At 37.3% G+C, this 18,100-nt stretch overlaps 1 protein-coding gene across 1 annotated transcript in view; it reads left to right on the forward strand.

Moving 5' to 3' along the window:
- LOC149923462 (uncharacterized) overlaps positions 1-14,667 on the forward strand; it is a 20,549-nt gene extending 5,882 nt beyond the window's left edge. Inside the window, exons 3-17 of the mRNA XM_090160228.1 lie at positions 3,011-3,133; positions 4,733-4,849; positions 4,914-4,946; positions 6,129-6,184; positions 6,261-6,367; positions 6,445-6,505; positions 6,574-6,640; positions 7,332-7,396; positions 7,465-7,562; positions 7,624-7,737; positions 9,237-9,334; positions 10,178-10,267; positions 10,332-12,838; positions 14,058-14,214; positions 14,356-14,667. Of these exons, the coding sequence (XP_090016354.1) occupies positions 3,011-3,133; positions 4,733-4,849; positions 4,914-4,946; positions 6,129-6,184; positions 6,261-6,367; positions 6,445-6,505; positions 6,574-6,640; positions 7,332-7,396; positions 7,465-7,562; positions 7,624-7,737; positions 9,237-9,334; positions 10,178-10,267; positions 10,332-12,838; positions 14,058-14,214; positions 14,356-14,577 (3,915 nt within the window). The 3' untranslated portion in view covers positions 14,578-14,667. The remainder of the gene's footprint in view (positions 1-3,010; positions 3,134-4,732; positions 4,850-4,913; positions 4,947-6,128; positions 6,185-6,260; positions 6,368-6,444; positions 6,506-6,573; positions 6,641-7,331; positions 7,397-7,464; positions 7,563-7,623; positions 7,738-9,236; positions 9,335-10,177; positions 10,268-10,331; positions 12,839-14,057; positions 14,215-14,355) is intronic.
- The last annotated feature ends 3,433 nt before the right edge of the window (positions 14,668-18,100 follow it).

The following is an 18,100-nucleotide window of genomic DNA, read 5'->3' on the forward strand; positions in this document are numbered from 1 at the left end:
TACGCATTGTAACCCGGCCACCTAGATTAATGGTTTTAAAAGTCGCTTGATGACTTAGGCCTAAGGTGGTGCCTTGGGTATTAGTCTAGCTGATTATTATTATTATTATTATTACCTTTGCACATGGTATTTCACAACATCTAGCAGTAGTGCAAAAAGAAAATGAAAGTTTTAAAGGTATATTAATTATTTGTGGATTAATATTAATTAATTAATTAATAATAATAGCCAATTTTTTTAACAGTTTTTTTAAAGAGTGTATTTTCAAGACGGTACCCAACGCTTCGCCAGAGATTCACAAACTGCTTATAGGGAAACGTTTTGAAGTTGCAGTTTAATTCTTTTATTTAAACTAGATGGCGCCAATTTAAATTTCTTGGCACGTAGGAAATAAATACTGAAAGAAACATTTAGAGCGAAGCCGTTAGAGGTTGAATTTTAGGGCTTTTATTTAAACTAGATGGCGCCAATTGAAATTTCTTAGCAAGTAGGAAATAAATACTGAAACAAACATTTAGAGCGAAGTCGTTAGAGGTTGAATTTTAGGGCTTTTATTTAAATTTCTTAGCGGGTAGGTTAATAAATAATAATTTATTACTACAAAAAAAACTACTTCTAACACAATTTTAAGGGATGTTTTATGTAAATACTATAAAATTAATCTCAGGAAAAATTAGGCCTTAAAAGAAACACGAAACAATAAAAATATTCAGACTGTGGGCGCCATCTATTTAGAGTTCTGGTATTTCAAAATCAGCCTCTAATTTATGGGGTTTAATTAAAATTAATTTATTCACGTCTGCTTATAGACCACCTCTCAATACTTTCGATGAGCGACAAAAGAGGGCGTAGTGATAAAGTTCGATGGCGACTTGTCATACTTATTAATATTATGTTACTTATGCGTGGGGGGGCGTAGCGTTGGCGTTGCTTCTCAAATGGTTATTTTGTCGTTGGCGAACTTCCAGAATTATGAACCCTACACTTTTTATACTGGTACGTATCAAGAGGAACAGCTCTGTACTATTAATTACTGGAACTTGCCAGCCACAGATCACTAAAAAGGAAATTGGAGCTTACAAAGCTTTTCTCTATGCTGCTATTTCAGCGAATCAAGAGGGGGTGTTATACCATGTCATCGAAACCCCCCCAATGTTGTTTATCTTTTCTTGTTTTGGTTCGGATTCCCCCAGACACACACCCTGCCGGGATTTTGATGTAAAATGCCACTATTAATTAACGTTAATCGAATTAAATAGGCGTTGATGGATTTTAATTATGGAGGTTTAAAAAGTTTGTGGTCTGTCTTTAAATGTACTTGAAATTAGATTTCTGTTTTTTGAAATATTTTTAAGGTTTAAAGTATTTAGGTTTGTCTTTAAATATACTTGAAATTAGATTTCGGTTTTTGAAATGTTTTAAAACTTTAAAATTATAGGTTGTTCTTTAAATGTACTTGAAATTAGATTTCTGTTTTTGAAATATTTTAAAGCTTTAAAAAATTGAGGTTTGTCTTTAAATATACTTGAAATTAGAGTTCTGTTTTTTGAAATATTTTAAAGCTTTAATAAATTGAGGTTTGTCTTTAAATATACTTGAAATTTGATTTCTGTTTCTTAAGATATTTTAAGGGTTTAAAAATTTGAGGTTTATCCTATCGGTAAATGTACTTGAAATTTGATTTCTGTTTCTTAAGATATTATAAAGGTTTAAAAATTGGAGGTTTATCTGTAAATGTACTTGAAATTTTATTTATGTTTCTTAAGATATTTTAAAGGCATATTTTATTTTACTGTTAGAGCAAGAGAGAAATTGTAAGCAACGCTAAAAATCGTATCAAAATAGTCATTATCCCCTGGTAGAAATTTTATATTATTTTGGTTTCTTAACTATCACTGTAAGTTTTATAAAACGTTTATGTAAGCCCATAAATTTTGTAGTTTCTGCTATATCACTACCATGGTTTAACAATTTTGCACGTATAACCTCTACAGCAGGGGTATCCTAATTTTCAATTTAAAAGATTGCCATTTCAAGGTCAAAATCACGATTTTCAAGGTCGAAATAGGTTTTGATCCTTAGCACATTGAACTACATTAAACTACACAAGTAAAAAATTCAAAATATATTTTCTTTAGTACTTCAGTTTTACAAGTGAACTTGAGAAAAAATTAGCTCTCCCAAATTCGACTACTGATAGAAGCACATATTGGTATTAAAAATGTCGGGTACAATCCATTAGCGCAACCTTAAGATTGGTATCAACTGATATACGACTAATCTTTTCTTTGAAGATGTTATAGTTTTCTTATCTCTTAGAATTTTATTCAAAAAAATTGTTCCTTAAAAAAGGTTACAAAAAATTTAATTTTGACAACTGACCAAATTTACGCTCGACAAATTTTTGAAAATATAGAAATAATAAATTTCGATTATTAAGTAGTATTTAATATTCGCAGGTTTCAAAATAAAAAACCCGTACCCAAAAAAACAACGTTTTTTTTTGGGTACAACCCACTTAAAAAACCCACTATTTCAAAAACAAAAGTGGGTGGTTTTTTATAACACATGTTTATTGAAAAATGTTAAATATATGGTTCATAGATTTTACTAGAAATGTCTTAAATTTTTATTAATATCGCGAGTCGAAATACGTCGATTTTTGTAATGTTAACTTGTTAGACTAAATTTTAATAAAACAAATACAAATCTAATAAAACCCGATGGGTCTGGGTTTAAAACCCCTGAATATTCGTTCAGAAAATGTAGACAATAACCATATGGGTTTTGTTTCTTTGGTCTTTGTCTTCGAGGGGACCTTAACCTTGTCATAATGACTAACAACCAAACCAGTAATCATTCTTTCACCCTCTCTTAGTCTGGTAATTGCGGCGTTAACTTTAAGTTCAGGAGAGTCGGAGGGAACTTAAACGAAAGAAGGAAATTGGGAGGCCTCGGAGATGGGTGCGAGAGGCAAAGATATCTAATGTTTATGTGTGTTTATTTTTAGAGCGTCGGGACACGGGACTGGGAGACGAAAAGCCAAGCTTGTGGCGGAGGACGCCATTTCTCTTACGACTACTGTTTCTGGTCTGTCGATCCTAGCAACCCTCTGTACGCGTCTCAACAATCGGTAGGTTACGACCTTTAATTTTAGGCTTGATATTTACATTTAAAACTATGTTTTGAATTTGTGTTGTAAGTCGGAAAATGACCGAGACCTTTTTTCCCTGAAAATTTTCCCGTATTTTTACGAAGAAAATAAAAAAGAGGTTTCATTCCATGATTAGTCTAATATATTGTTTGCAACTTTAAATAAAGCGGCATTTTCGCCTCATATTTTCAAATCTGAAAGTAAAGCTAAACCTCTAGACTAGTTTAAACTGATTAAACAATATGTAACACTATTAATGTTTTGTAGTATGTTTACTGTTATTAGATATTTTATATCGATAAAAAGTTAAAAACATTTTCTGGAAAATTTTCCGCATTTTATTTTTCCGGAAAATTAACAACACTATTTTGAATACCTAACTGTCTTCATTTTCAATAAAAATTACGGTTTTCCGATTAAATGTTGTGTTTAATCATGTTCTTGCATTCATTTACACTGGAATTCTTTGTTTCGCTTTACTACACGCTGTAATTTGCTTGTCTAATGTCGTTTTCGTAGTGTGTTATTTATTTCGCATCTTGTCCAGAACTCCGCATCATTTTCCTTTATTAGTTCTCTAGTTTGTCGATAGATGGCCATAGCGCCTCGCGTAGGAAGTTCTCTTACCTTCTTACCTGCGCCTAGGGAGGAAGGTTATAGATTTTTTCATACGTAGCCGTTCTATATTTAGCCTTTGTTTGCGTTTCGGGACCCCTTTCCTGCCGAACATTTTTATCCGCTAATCAATTTTAATTATACGTATACGCACATTTGTAGACCTACAAAAATATTAATAACATGTAGATGGTTTTTTTTTCGTAACGAAAATGGCAATAGGGGGGTAATGCTATTTATTTACGTACTACCAGAAGTGTATATAACTAACATTTTAGAGTAGTATTCATTGAATGTAATAAACAATGAGACAAAATAAATTATGAGACGTAAATAACGGTTTAAAATTTACAATATAATCGAATTTTAAACAGTTTTACGTCTCATTATTATTTTGTCTCGTTCTCACTTGATCTATTTACTTAAAGGGAAAATGAACTCAGGTATTTGGTGTGGAACACTAACGTTTGCAGTTTTGGCCACTCTTGCCTTTGGCTTTAGAAATGGTTGGCACCACTGTACAGGGAAATTTGAAAAATAAAAGGGGTCTTCCTTAAAGATTGCTTTGCAATGAATTTTATATTCCCTTTAATTCTACTGCTTGAAACATCTACCTTGGCAGGTTCAAAATCTGTTTCAGAAGAAAAATAGTGCACTTTTGGAACTATTGTTTTTCGAAATTATATTTTAAACTCTTAAACCAGTTTAAACCAAATATTATAACTTTAAAGCTGAAACAGCGTATCCATTTTTTGCCATTTTTAAGATATTAGTACTTATATTTAATTATAGATGGCGCAACTGGGCTCTCGTTAGCAGCTTCTCTCCTTTTTAGTTTACATTTTGAAAAGTAGAGGCCAGTAATGGGAACATTTTTCCTTTAAGAAATAACGCGGGTTATTCAAATATAATAAACTCTCGTTATCAAACTAAACAATTTGCATAAATTGAAATACTTGGTAGATATACAACGCTGTCGGACTTCCCGTTTTGGACTCGTTGCTGGAAGGATATAACGCTTGTATCTTCGCGTACGGACAAAGCGGAACCGGAAAGTCGTACACAATAACCGGAACCGAGGTAAGAGTAAATCCGGATATCTAGTGTAAATGTATTCCATGTCGAACTAATTTGATCGTTTTAGAAGGATGAAGGTTTATTACCTAGGCTGTGTACCGTGAGTTCATTTTTATCAATTAAATCAGGAGCTTATAATAATTTTTTTACGAGATAAAAATCCATCTAAGCTATGCAGGGTTGTTGATTTTATTTAGATGTAATTAATTTTTTGAAATTATTTAAAAAATATTTTTAAACTTTACAAAATCTATTTTTATTTATTTAAATTAGTGAGGTAGCACTTTCACCTCGCAGTAAGAGGAACCGGCTTCTATTCCAGCTTGTGGCACTGGGTGAAAAATCGGAACAACTCTCTCCCCGCTGGTTTAATGGGTTTTCCCCGAGATATTCGGTTTCCCCTTCCACAAAAACTTGTTGAGGTTAACGGTAATAGTTAGTGTAGGGAGCTGTTGGCTCGAACGCGTGGTATGCGGGGCTTGCCACCACACTCCTACGCATTGTAACCCGGCCACCTGAATTAATGGCTTCAAAAGTCGGTTAGTCGTATTAAAGTTTTTCGCCTTGAAGGCCTATCGGCCGAAGTACCGCATATTTTTCCCCGTTAAAGCTTAGTTTTCTCCCCCACTTCTTGGTCTCTTTACTTGTTCGCGTTTTTACTCCTCACTCTCTAGACCATTGGTGGTTCTCGTGTTTTTGATCTAGCTGTTCAAAAGTCACTTGACGACTTAGGCCTAAGGTGGTGCCTTGGGTATTAGCCTAGCTGATTATTAATTAATTAATTTCAGATTATTTAATTTTAATTGATTTTTATGCCTTCTTTACCTTGGATAATATGTTGGCAATTTAAATAAAAAATAAATTGATCTGAATTAAATTTAATCAGTACTTAGACCTTTTCCATAAAAACTTGTCGAGGTTAACGGTTATAGTAAGTGTAGGGAGCTGTTGGCTCGCGTGGCATGAAGAGCTTGCCACCACCCTCCTACGCATTGTAACCGGTCCACCTGAGTTAATGGCTTTAAAAGTCGCTCAATGACTTAGGCTTAAAGTGGTGCCTAGCTGATTATTATTATTATTATTTAAACACATTATACATAGAAGTGTAATAGGTTATTTAAATCAATGATTGTTGTAAAATAATAGTTTAATTTTAATCTCGATTTGAAGTAAATAATTTTAGTAGGACCAGGCAACGGATACTTATCTCGTAAAAGACATGTTATACACTTACTAATAATTTTAAAGAAACGAATGTTAATTAAAAATGCGTTTTAAATAGGATTTATTTGTAAAAAATTTACAACTGTTGAACTCTAAATCAAAAATACAAGTTAGGTAAATTAACCATATTAACGTACCCATTATTAACAAATAATTATAATTAATTAATTTTTTATTATTCATTAAACAGTTTTATAGAACTTTACAAAGAAAGAGTTCATGACCTTTTGAACTTTACGGGGTTCAGTGATAATTTGAGGGTCAGGGAACATCCCCAATCAGGACCCTTCGTAGACGGTTAATATCCATCATTATAATATATGATTGTTTTTAACTTTATTAATTAATTTTTTTTAAATTAATCAATATTCTAGGGTTAAAATGGCATTACGTATCTAGCGTTGAAGATGTAATGCTATTAATTGAAAAATCAAAGTAATTATCGCTTTAAAAAGACTGACCAAATAAAATGAAGATTATGAGAGTAAAATTTATTATTTCAGAAGTATATATTTACAAAAAGAAAACGCAAAACGAAGCCACTCTATTTTTACTATTAAATGTTTACAGGTAATATTGTTTTATCATTTTTCGAAGGAAACTGTAATAACATAAGTAACATAAGAATGATAAGTTTGACACTGAAGGAATTGACAAATAACTACGTACCCAGCTGTTGTTAATAGTCAATTGTATGTTAAAAATTCAATAATTCACCATTATATTTCCAAAGTTATTTTTTTTTAACTTTTGAAAGTGTTTCAATTTTCATTAAGCCTAGATTTCCTGCCAACTATAGGAGCAACTAAACACAAGGAGAACGCAGCTAGTCTTTAAACACGCTAACGCCGTGTTGTGTACAAATTTCATTGGACGAGCCTTTACGCTGAACGTTTTACGGGCGGGGAGGAGGACAATTTCCTTTTTTCCCCTTTCGACGGCTGCGGGCGCTAAAGCGTCTAACCAATGAAAAATGTACGCAAGAAAATCCACGAGTTTAGACGGGTTGCGGTCTCCTTGCGTCGGGTGCTGTGTTTGTTGCTCTTCGCTGACAGTTCCAAAGACAAAGTTACATCTCGTGGAGAGTTGCCAGTCCTTAGCCCCCCATGGATTATATGTTCATTGGCTAAAAAAAATTGTATAAAAGTTTGTCTTGGAAGAACACGAAGTGTCATACTTATTTGCACTACGTTACTTATGATAATAAAATAAGCATTTACTATGTTACTTATGGTAATATAATAAACTGTTAAATTCACAGAAGTCAAATCACGCAGAAAATAGGTATACCACAAGTGAATTACATCTGGTAGACTTAGCTGGAAGGTAAGCTTCACCGCACAATTCCTAAACTAAACGATATGAAAATTAATTTTAAATAATCTAATTTTTAGTGAGAGGTCAACTTTAACGGGAGACTTCAAAGATCACCAAGAAATAATTAATATTAACAAATCTTTGGTCACCCTTGGAATCGTCATATCATCTTTAGGTATGAATAATAAGTTTTAAAATTAACTATTTAACGATTAATTGTTAATTTAATTTAACAGCTAATCAACTAAACAGCGCTTTACCGCACTATTTCGTTCCATTCCGCAATTCGGTGCTAACTTGGTTGCTCAAAGAAACTTTAGGAGGAAATTGCATCACTTGCATGATTGCCAGTAAGTTCCCTTTTAACACACAGTGTTAGCTCCGCCCAAAAGCCTTGGAAACCGGTTACTGAAGCTACTGAATCAAGGGCCCTTGTTTCTGATTGGCTCTTTGCAAATGTCGTCTTAACATAAACTTGTTTCTGATTGACTGTTTGCAAATGTCGTCTTAACATAAACTTGTTTCTGATTGACTGTTTGCAAATGTCATCTTAACATAAACTTATTTCTGATTGGTTCTTTGCAAATGTCGTCTTAACATAAACTTGTTTCTGATTATCCATTTGCAAATATCGTCTTAACATAAACTTATTTCTGATTGGTTCTTTGCAAATGTCGACTTAACATAAACTTGTTTCTGATTATCCATTTGCAAAAGTCGTCTTAACATAAACTTGTTTCTGATTGGTTCTTTGCAAATGTCGTCTTAACATAAACTTGTTTCTGATTGACTGTTTGCAAATGTCGTCTTAACATAAACTTGTTTCTGATTGACTGTTTGCAAATGTCATCTTAACATAAACTTATTTCTGATTGGTTCTTTGCAAATGTCGTCTTAACATAAACTTGTTTCTGATTATCCATTTGCAAATATCGTCTTAACATAAACTTATTTCTGATTGGTTCTTTGCAAATGTCGACTTAACATAAACTTGTTTCTGATTATCCATTTGCAAAAGTCGTCTTAACATAAACTTGTTTCTGATTGGCTCTTTGCAAAAGTCGTCTTAACATAAACTTGTTTCTGATTGACTGTTTGCAAATGTCGTCTTAACATAAACTTGTTTCTAATTGGCTCTTTGCAAAAGTCGTTTTAACATAAACTTGTTTCTGATTGGCTCTTTGCAAATGTCGTCTTAACATAAACTTATTTCTAATTGGTTCTTTGCAAAAGTCGTCTTAACATAAACTTATTTCTAATTGGTTCTTTGCAAATGTCGTCTTAACATAAACTTATTTCTGATTGGATCTTTGCAAATATCGTTAGAATTAAAGTCCACTCAGAATAGTATAGTTAGTGTAATTATTATACTACTTTACAACGGATATTCTATATTTTAGTACGCATTTCCACCAATAGATGGCAGACGAGTCGCTTTTCACTTAGCGTTGCTGTAGGGTGCTTCCACTTGTTTTTGATTAGCTCTTTGCAAATGTCGGCTTAACATAAACTTGTTTCTGATTGGCTCTTCGCTAATGTCGTCTGAACTGTAGCTTTTGACTATTTTGTTAGTTGTAAAACGTAATTTTAAAGTTAAAGTCCTCTCAGAATAGTATAGTTAGTGTAATTATTATACTCTACAACGGATATTCTATATTTTAGTACGCATTACCACCAATAGATGACAGACGAGTCGCTTTTCACTTAGCGTTGCTGTAGGGTGCTTCCACCTAGAAGCACTCTCCGAAAACGTTTTGTGATTTTTTAAAGCATTTTTTTGGATATAGCCGAGACTAGCATCAAGTAACGCGTGGTAACAAAAGGTAATTAACCATTTCTTCAATTATAGCCATATCACCGGCCAGCTCTTGCTACAAGGAAACACTAAACACTCTTCGCTACGCTGAGAGAGCCGGAAATATTCTCAATACACCCGTAGTCAATAAAGTAAGAAACTCGTACGTCATAATTAAGCCCCGCCTTGTAGGAATTGCTCGATTTTTATATAAATTTGTCAGGGTGTACTTTTCACTCAAGAAATGTTACGTTTTGCACTCGCCACGAGCCTTTCCGTTACCCCTAAACGACCCTAAATATGCGATAATAGTATTCAGCTAGGCTAATACCACAGGCACCACCTGGAGCCGAATCTAGATGGCGCTCTTGGTTCTTTTAGAACTGCGCCGCTCGTAGCGCCACGGTGTCCGATATTGGAAAGATTTCAACCCAAATATTAAACTCTTGCGCAATATACACGAATCGTAGCATATGAGTTTAAATATTTCGCGATTCTCTCGGTAGGAGCGCTGGTGGGCGAGGTAATTTGAAGACAGGGGTTTTGGCTTACTATTAGCGAATCCAGTAGTTTACATTTGTCCACGACCTAACACAGGGTTGCCACATAATTTTCCGAATCAAATACCCTGACTATTCCCAGTTTTCCCTGATATTTTAAGAGATTTTCCCTGACTTTTTAATGCCAAAATGTGTATTTTATATTTTACTTTTATCAGAAATTAATAAATATTTAAATGGACTTATTTGGGTAAAAAGGTTATTGCAATGTTGAAAAAATTAGTCAAACTTTCAAGGAATTAAATGATAATCATAGAATTTGTCATAGATGTAGAGTAAAATTACTTTAAAAAAGTCAAGATAAAATTGAATTCCCTGACTTTTTACAAATTCTTAAAATTCCCTGACGTTTTTGGCCCATTTTTAAATTCCCTGACTTTTCCCTGTTCTCCCGGACGTGTGGCAACCCGGTAACATCCAAATATAACCCAACAGATCAACAAAACGCATCCGGACTTTCTCAAAGACATGAAAACGGAAATGGAATTGTCCAGGGACCGACTGGGTCAATCTCTCTTCAGAAACGTAAGTTAAACTGCCACCCACGTCACCCAATCCATAAACTTTAACAAAGCCGTTTTATCAACAGGGAATATTGTTGGAAAACGTAATTTGTCCTTACCGCGAGGTGTCGTTCGAGTCGCCCTCGGCGTCGATGGCCGGTAAGCCGTCGGACATTTTTAACCCTTTCATTAACAAAGAGTACTTTGAGAAACCGCCGCTCGTGTTCCAAGCAAACAGTCCTCCCTTATCGCCGGTTAACCCACCTAGTTACGCCGTTATATCGAATTCGGATGAAGGCACGCCACGAAGCGCCGAAATCTCCGCGTCCCTCGACCCCGACCCCGACCCCGAGCCAAGAGATTCACCCACGGACGCCAACCCCAATATCGGCAAAAATAGCCTTTACCAATCGATCGAAATTAAGTTTCGTAAACGGACGAGGCCCTTATCTAAAAGTTGCGAGAATTTGAGCGTCGAAGTTATGCCCCTGTGGAAGAGGTTCAGTTTAAGTTTGCAAGACCGCGCCAGGATGGAATCCAAAAGAGGGGACGAGCCCCCGGGGAAGATGGAGCCATTACCGCTCTCTCTCTTGAAGATTTTTAAAAGGGACCGGATAAATATGTCGACTTCCGAAGAGGATTTCGAAGCCGAGGATGATTTCGCGGAAGAAAACCAAATTTCGGGGATGGTTAAATCTTTGGACGAATTGGACCCCGATTTTCGAATGATCGAGGAAGAGACCGATTCCATGTTGGGCAGTTGGTGCTCCTCCGTCATGTCCCGCAGCGTTAAGTCGGACGACAGCGTCCCTATCGGCACCGTTAGTCCCCAAGTCGACGCCTTTGTCACCCAAAAACCCGAAAGTACTTCGAACCGGGACTCGGACGAAAGTGTCCCCGTCGGAAATGACGATTTGGTTGAAGTCCTCATCGAGCCATTAAAACCGCCAATCTCCCCTCGCGGGGATGTCCTGTCCGACAGTTTTTGTTCCTCAACCACCGGAAGTGACGTGTACAACGATTCCTTAAATACCCCCGTCAACACTACGAGTCGGGTCGATCTAAATCAGTCTATCCAGTCGAGTCCCGGATATTATCATAACAATGACGCGGAGAAGACGCGCAGACGCCGCAGTGTCTACAGTACGGATAGCGTCGAAGGATGCAACAACGTCACTTCCTGCGAATCGCTGACGTACGAGGAAGTCGAGAAGAGTCGATGTACCTTCATCAATTACGTCACGACGACCATCGCCCCCCAACACTCGACAATTACCGACGAACGAAAAGTACCCTTTACGCTGATGCGCGATCCTGGGACCCCCGATTCGGGGTTCGTGTCCAACAGGGTCTTCCCTTCATCAGGACGCAACGGCGGCCCTTATAACGCAGCCTGGCCGCTTCGGGACAGTCCGTGCGGTAACAATGGCGGCCTCCAGTCGAGTTCTTCGTCGGACAGTATCACTTTCGTCTTCGTGGATCAGGCGCTCTCGAAGAACTCTCGCAACAACAGCGAAGAGCGTAGCAGCGCCGAGTCGACCGTGGGCCCCGAGGTCAATTCGGTCATCGAACTTCCCAGCTTGACCAACGGCGGTCAAAATTCCAACGGCGAATCGATCGTCACCTTGGACAGTCTCGAAGTATGGAAGGAAAGCTCTCCCGAACGCGGGGATAACCTACAAGAGCGGACTTCACCGCGCACCCTATCAGTTGATTCGCTAATCATGGAACAATATTTAAAAATGATCAATACTTCCTGCCCGGATGGACAATCAGTTAGGAAGAAAACTACCAAAAATAACCCCAAACCCACTATAACCTCAACCAGTACGTCCGAGACCAACAGCGGCAGCGACCACTCCAAATCTAGCGTCAAAAGACGCGGACACTACGATAAGGATCTGGTCAAGTTAATGTCCGACGTCGTTCAACTGTTGAAGGACAACAACGGCCGTCAACGAGAAATACCTCAACCGAATGTGCCATTATGCCTCAAGTGCAACGTCCCGACCATCAAATACCCCGCGTCCACGTCCTCCAGCTACGAAAACTCGGATTCAACGGGAATATATCATCGTTCCTCGCGGGTTTATAGGCGCAAAGAACGATCCGCGAACAGGCCGAGTTCCAGCGACGCCAGTAGCGATAAGACCAACGTATCCGAAGGTAGCTCCAGCGTGGACGACGAATACAGGCGGATATTGAAGGATTCGCTCAAGAAAGAAATAAAAATGATAAGGAAAGAGAGGGATCAGGTTTATCGTCTGCTGCAACGCGAGAAGCGAAGAAATGGCTCAGCGACCCGAACATTCAATAAACAAGGCGTTAAGACCGAAAACATCCTCGAGATTTCGAAAATCGAAAAAACGTCCGTGTCCTCCGGGACTTGTTCCGTTTCTTCGTCGTCTTCTTCGAAGGACGAGCCGCTTATCGTGTCTCGAAGCGAGGACATTTCGAAGTCGCACTCTGGCCAACAATATTGTCGGAAGAAAGAACTTCTCCAACAACAAATAAATCCTTTTCATCAAGATGGCCCGGATGAAAAACGTTCTTCGAGAGTTTCCAACGCTACGGATCACTCCAAAACTATCGAGTGAGTTTTCGCCTTTTGCTTTCGGAAAATTTACCGTTTACTTTCGTTGTTATCTCTGTTCTTGATAGCTTTCGTGAATTTATGTTTAAGCTTATCTGAGGTTCGAACTTCGAAGCTCTCGACGGTCGCTTGCTAGAAATAAATTATGTTGTTGGGAAATTCAAAATTAAGCGTTTTATCATAAAGGAAAAGTCCAGGTTGGGTAAAACTTGGGTCTATTTGAAAGATCATGTTTAAATATACTCAAAAAATATCAGTCGTAAAATTGTATCTTTTTTAGGACGAGAAATTAATTTTTAAACGAGCCAAATTTACCCGCCAAGCGATCTGCCATTTTGTTTCGCGGTGACGTTTTAGGACTTTAATCACGCGCTGTTCGCGCTATAACAGAGCTCTGTTCCCTGCGCGCGCTTGTTCCGCGGAGGGAAGGCGAAAGAAAATGGCAGCTCGCTTGGCGGGTAAATTTCGCTCGTTTAAAAGTAATTTACGACTGATATTTAGAGATTTTATACCCAAAGAAAAGTTCTGTAACTTGTTTCCTAACTGGCAAACCGGTTTCATATTTTGGTATTTTGTAGTCGGCTTATTTCATTATTTGTATTTTTTCTAATAATTTGAGGTTTTCAAAATTTAATATGGAAATCTCTTTCTAAATTTGTAGTGTGGGGTAAGTGTGATCAGTTAATCAATGTTAAATTTTGGTAAAATATTTTATGGTTTATAAGACAACTTTTTATAATTTTCTTGGTGTAAACTTACTAAAAAAAGAAAGTTTAAGCTTTAGCTAGATATAAAAGTATCTGGGTACTTTAGTTTAAAAATATATTATTTTAGGGCTACGAAAAAAATATATAGCTTTATTGAGACACCATATTTAACCTCTGTATGTAATTTAATTGCGATTGGTCAAGGATTTCACGTGATCAATTTTGGGGGAGATTTAAATTAAATAATTAATATTAAAATAACTATTTATTTGATATTAAATTTGATTGCTTAGTTGTGTAGGATAAAGTAGCCATATTAATGGTACCAATTCTTAAGAGGGTGCTATTTTTAGTTTAGGAGTAATTTCAAAAACAATATTTGATCACATTTACCTCCATCGACCATATTGTTCATTTTTAACCGCCTTTGTAACTAACATAAATATTTGTACCTTAGATATTAATTTCACCCGAAAATAAAAATGTAAAATCTACTTGTTTGATTTGGCTAGCATCTCTCGAGATCTGCACGACAGTGGCGTCATGGATTGTTGCAGCGGCTTCTTCCAAAACCACGAATCCCTGTCCCATTCCAGCGGCGTGGACAAAGGAGTGCAGACCCTACTTCCCGTCAATCAAAGGGCTGAAGTGGAGGCGACACCTTTCCAGGTAATTTAGAACTCCCACGTCCCCGAAATCTTCGCTAAAGTTTCTAAAGACGCGAGATGGAATAATAACTCCACGCCTCTTTGTAATTGTTATTCTTAATGACATCTTTAATGACGTGGGTCTTTCATTTGTTGGTTTTAGAAAATGACATCGTCTCCCAAACGCGTATCGACCGCTTTATCGAGCTGGCAACAACCGCAACTATCCCCTATTAAGCCCAAGTCAATCGGACGTCATACTGGTCGTTGGAAGAACGACCTGGACATCTTGGATGACCTTTTGGGCGAAGACACGTATCTCGAGCTTCCCGATGAATTCAAGAGCAGCGAATCTTTCTATTTGCCATTCCCTTCCCGTTTTTAAGTTCATTGAATTCAATTACTGTTTCATTTGCCCGATAAACTGTATATAATACGTTCGACATTAAATTACTTTGTTTTTTTGCTTGTTTAATTGTAAATATGTTCGTGTTTAAGATAATAGCTAGTTCACGAAGAGCGGAAATTGTGTTTTTGAATATATTCGATTTTATTTTACATTACTTTTTTATTTCAATAAATATGGAATACATTTTCCAAACCTAATTGAACGTCTTAAGACTTAGTTTCGTTTATTAATTTTAAAAACGTTCGTCGCCAGTCCGTTGGCATCTACGTGCGACGAATCCTAGGCTGCGTCCGGTTTCTTACTGTACGATTTTTCACGTTGCTCATCGATTATTCAACTTAGGAGCAACAAACACGGCACCCCACCCAAGGAGAATGCAACCCGTCAAAAGTCGTGCATTTTCTTGTGTACTATTTTCATTGGCTAGACGCTTTAGCGCCTGCTGCCGTCGGAAGGGGAAAATTCGGAAATTGTCTTCCCCCCTCCACCCGAAAAACGTTCAGCGTAAAGGTTCGTCCAATGAAATTTGTACACAACACTGCGTTAGCGTGTTTAAAGGCTAACTGCGTTCTCCTTGTGTTTGTTGCTCCTAGATTCAACTAAGTCATCGGCAGTTTTTTTGTTGCTCAACAGTCACGTGACGTCATGTTAACTAAGAAAACACAAGCATTAAATTAATTGTCGTTAAACTTAATGGATTTATTGATAATTCTATTGTTTTATGTATAAAAATACAAAATATTTACGAAAAAACCAAATAAGGAAGAAAATTTGCAATATTTTATCTAAATTATTTGAATACGTGGGAATTTCGGTTAAGCCTTTGTATCCCATAAATTGACCATGACCCAAACAATCGTGTAATAAGATTCTACAACGTTCACAACAGAAATATATTTTTTAAGAAAACGGGTTCTTCCCCTTACTGACCGCAACCCTAGTTTCATTGCCTGCGGATAATAGCGACTAACCAACGTTCCAAAATTAGCGGAAATTTCATTGGCTGCAGCTTACCTCATCGTGTTAAGCTTTGAATTTAAAGGCTGGAGCGAAGTATTATTTTTAAGCTGAAATAGCCGTTAATTAGGTTTATTAAAAGTTTAAAACCCAAGATAATATATATAGAACTTCGTTCCGTAGATTCGAATAGAGTAATGGCACTCCGTAGCTTTGACCATGGTCGCCATTTTGGTCGCGATTTTTTATCTATAGGAAAAAGCGTGGGTGACGTGACGTGACGTCACACTTCCATTACTCTATTCAGAGAGCTTTCCGAATGACGGTTTCGTAACTAAGCGATTGGCCACTTGAGGCTTCATCGGTTGGTGAAGTACGCTTGGGGGTTTATATAGTTGGTTACTATGGTAACTATGGAGCTAATTTTTCGGGGTTCCGGCAAGAAGTGGGTAAACGCTATTGACTACGCGCGAGGCGGTGATTTCGAATCTACGGTACGAGGTTTATACTAACAATTTAAGTGAAAACTATCAGTAGCGGCGCTAAGGGTGGGCTGAAGTGGGCTTTAGCCCCCCTGCATTTCTAAGAGGGGCCACATATTTATATTAAAAGGGCCACATATTTATAATTAAGATGCCACATATTTGAATTTATGAATTTTCTTTATCTCTAGAAATTTGTTTTATTGCCAAGGAAAGTTTTTCTGGAAAAAAACTTTCAAAATCAATTTGTTTACTCAATAAGATAGTAGATCATAAACAGATAGATTCGGGAGGAAGTGATCGAAAATTGAGAGAAAGTTGAATGGGCAATAGAAAGAAAAGAAAGGGGATTTAGGGAAATACCCCGGGCATGCACGTGTCCCCTCCAGGTCGGATACAAGGTCATTGGGGGTCCAGTAAACGCGATGAGAGCGGCAACAATAAACGACCTTGCTCTTCACGCTACTGAAAACTATTCGCCAGTCCGGTACCGCAAACTATTCACCGAAAAAATTATAGAACCGTTCTAGCGAAAACTAATCGCTCGCGGGAACAGGTTCTCGGACCTTTCGGAACTGTTCAAGCAGTACTTCTCAAAAGCTGGTACCATTAATAAGCCAATTCATCTGCAATTGTATTTTAGACTAGTCAATACGTGCTTTAAGCTCAAAATTTGTGTTAGCGTTGAGTTCGGGACTACTTATTTTCTTTTAATTTTTTTCCATTAGATAGTAGCGGAGGTATCTCTAACTATGCCGTACAGCCAAAGGTAGCGGAGAGAGGATTTTCACCCCCCTGGAGTGACTGATTTCTAACTCTTTGGGGCATATATACTTTTACTTTGTTTTAGGATTTAGCTATATTATCCCTTTTAATTATGGGCTTTCAAGGCCATATAATTCATCACGTGATCAACAAAACGTTCCGTTCGAAATGGGGGATTACATTCTTCCGAATGACCTTGACGGCCCTGCGAATCGAGTACGGCGGACTATTTCAGCTAGTACGAAGTAGGACGCTAACGGACAGTGAGGGGGTACCTCTTTTGTCCATGATATAATAATCAGCTAGGCTAATACCCAAGGCACCACCCTAGGCCTAAGCATGGGCCAAATAATGATAAATCCAGGACATGACTCTATGCGAAAAACCCGTCCAACAGCGCTAACACCCGATCACTATTGCCCCCTATTGGGAAAAACGCGCGATCGCGGACCTACGTCATTTTGGGGGCAAATTTTTTAGGGACAGTTTTCAAAAATAATACACGTGGTCGTCGTAGTAAATATCCTGGAATATTTATTCACAGTTATCATATCTAGTGTGGTTATTAAAGTAAGTACTTATTTTTATACGTACTAAGTTCATAATTAGTATAATATATATAATTATTTAATATTAAACATATACTTTCCTAGAATCGTTAAAATGTTTCAAAAAATGAGGGGCCAAATATGGCAAGATTTTCGAATTACAACCGCCACTTATTTCCGAATTCCGACTCAGTCATCACTAGATGGCGTTCGGGAAACCGGAAACTTGCCTGATTTTGCCCCCAATTTTTTTTTATTTTTCTCTTTTTCCCCCCTACTAAAATGGCCGCCTGTGTCTTTTAGTGGACGGCCGATTTAGTACGCGTGAAGGTACCAGAGTCATGTCCTGGATTTATCATTATTTGGCCCATGGCCTAAGTCATCGAGTGACTTTTAAAGCCTTTAATTCAGGTGGCCGGGTTACAATGCGTAGGAGGGTGGTGGCAAGCCCTGCAAGCCACGCGAGCCAACAGCTCCCTACACTAACTATTACCGTTAACCTCAACAAGTTTTTATGGAAGGGGAAACCGAAGATCTCGGGGGAAAACCCCTATAACAGTCGCCAGCCAGATTTCCCGCACGGTACTGATGAGTTCCAAATAGAACGAAACCGGTCTACCGTTGGAATTTCTGGCTATTTTATTTAGTTTTTATGTAGTTTATTACTCGAAGATCTATTTGATCCAAGATTCGCGTTTTTTGTTTGCTCGAAGACCTATTGGTACGAGTTATTAGTAAGTTTTTTAA

This window comes from Leiobunum rupestre, chromosome 10 (genome assembly GCF_980474605.1).
Source record: "Leiobunum rupestre chromosome 10, qqLeiRupe1.1.hap1, whole genome shotgun sequence".
In the NCBI taxonomy this organism is placed as follows: Eukaryota; Metazoa; Arthropoda; class Arachnida; order Opiliones; family Sclerosomatidae; genus Leiobunum; species Leiobunum rupestre.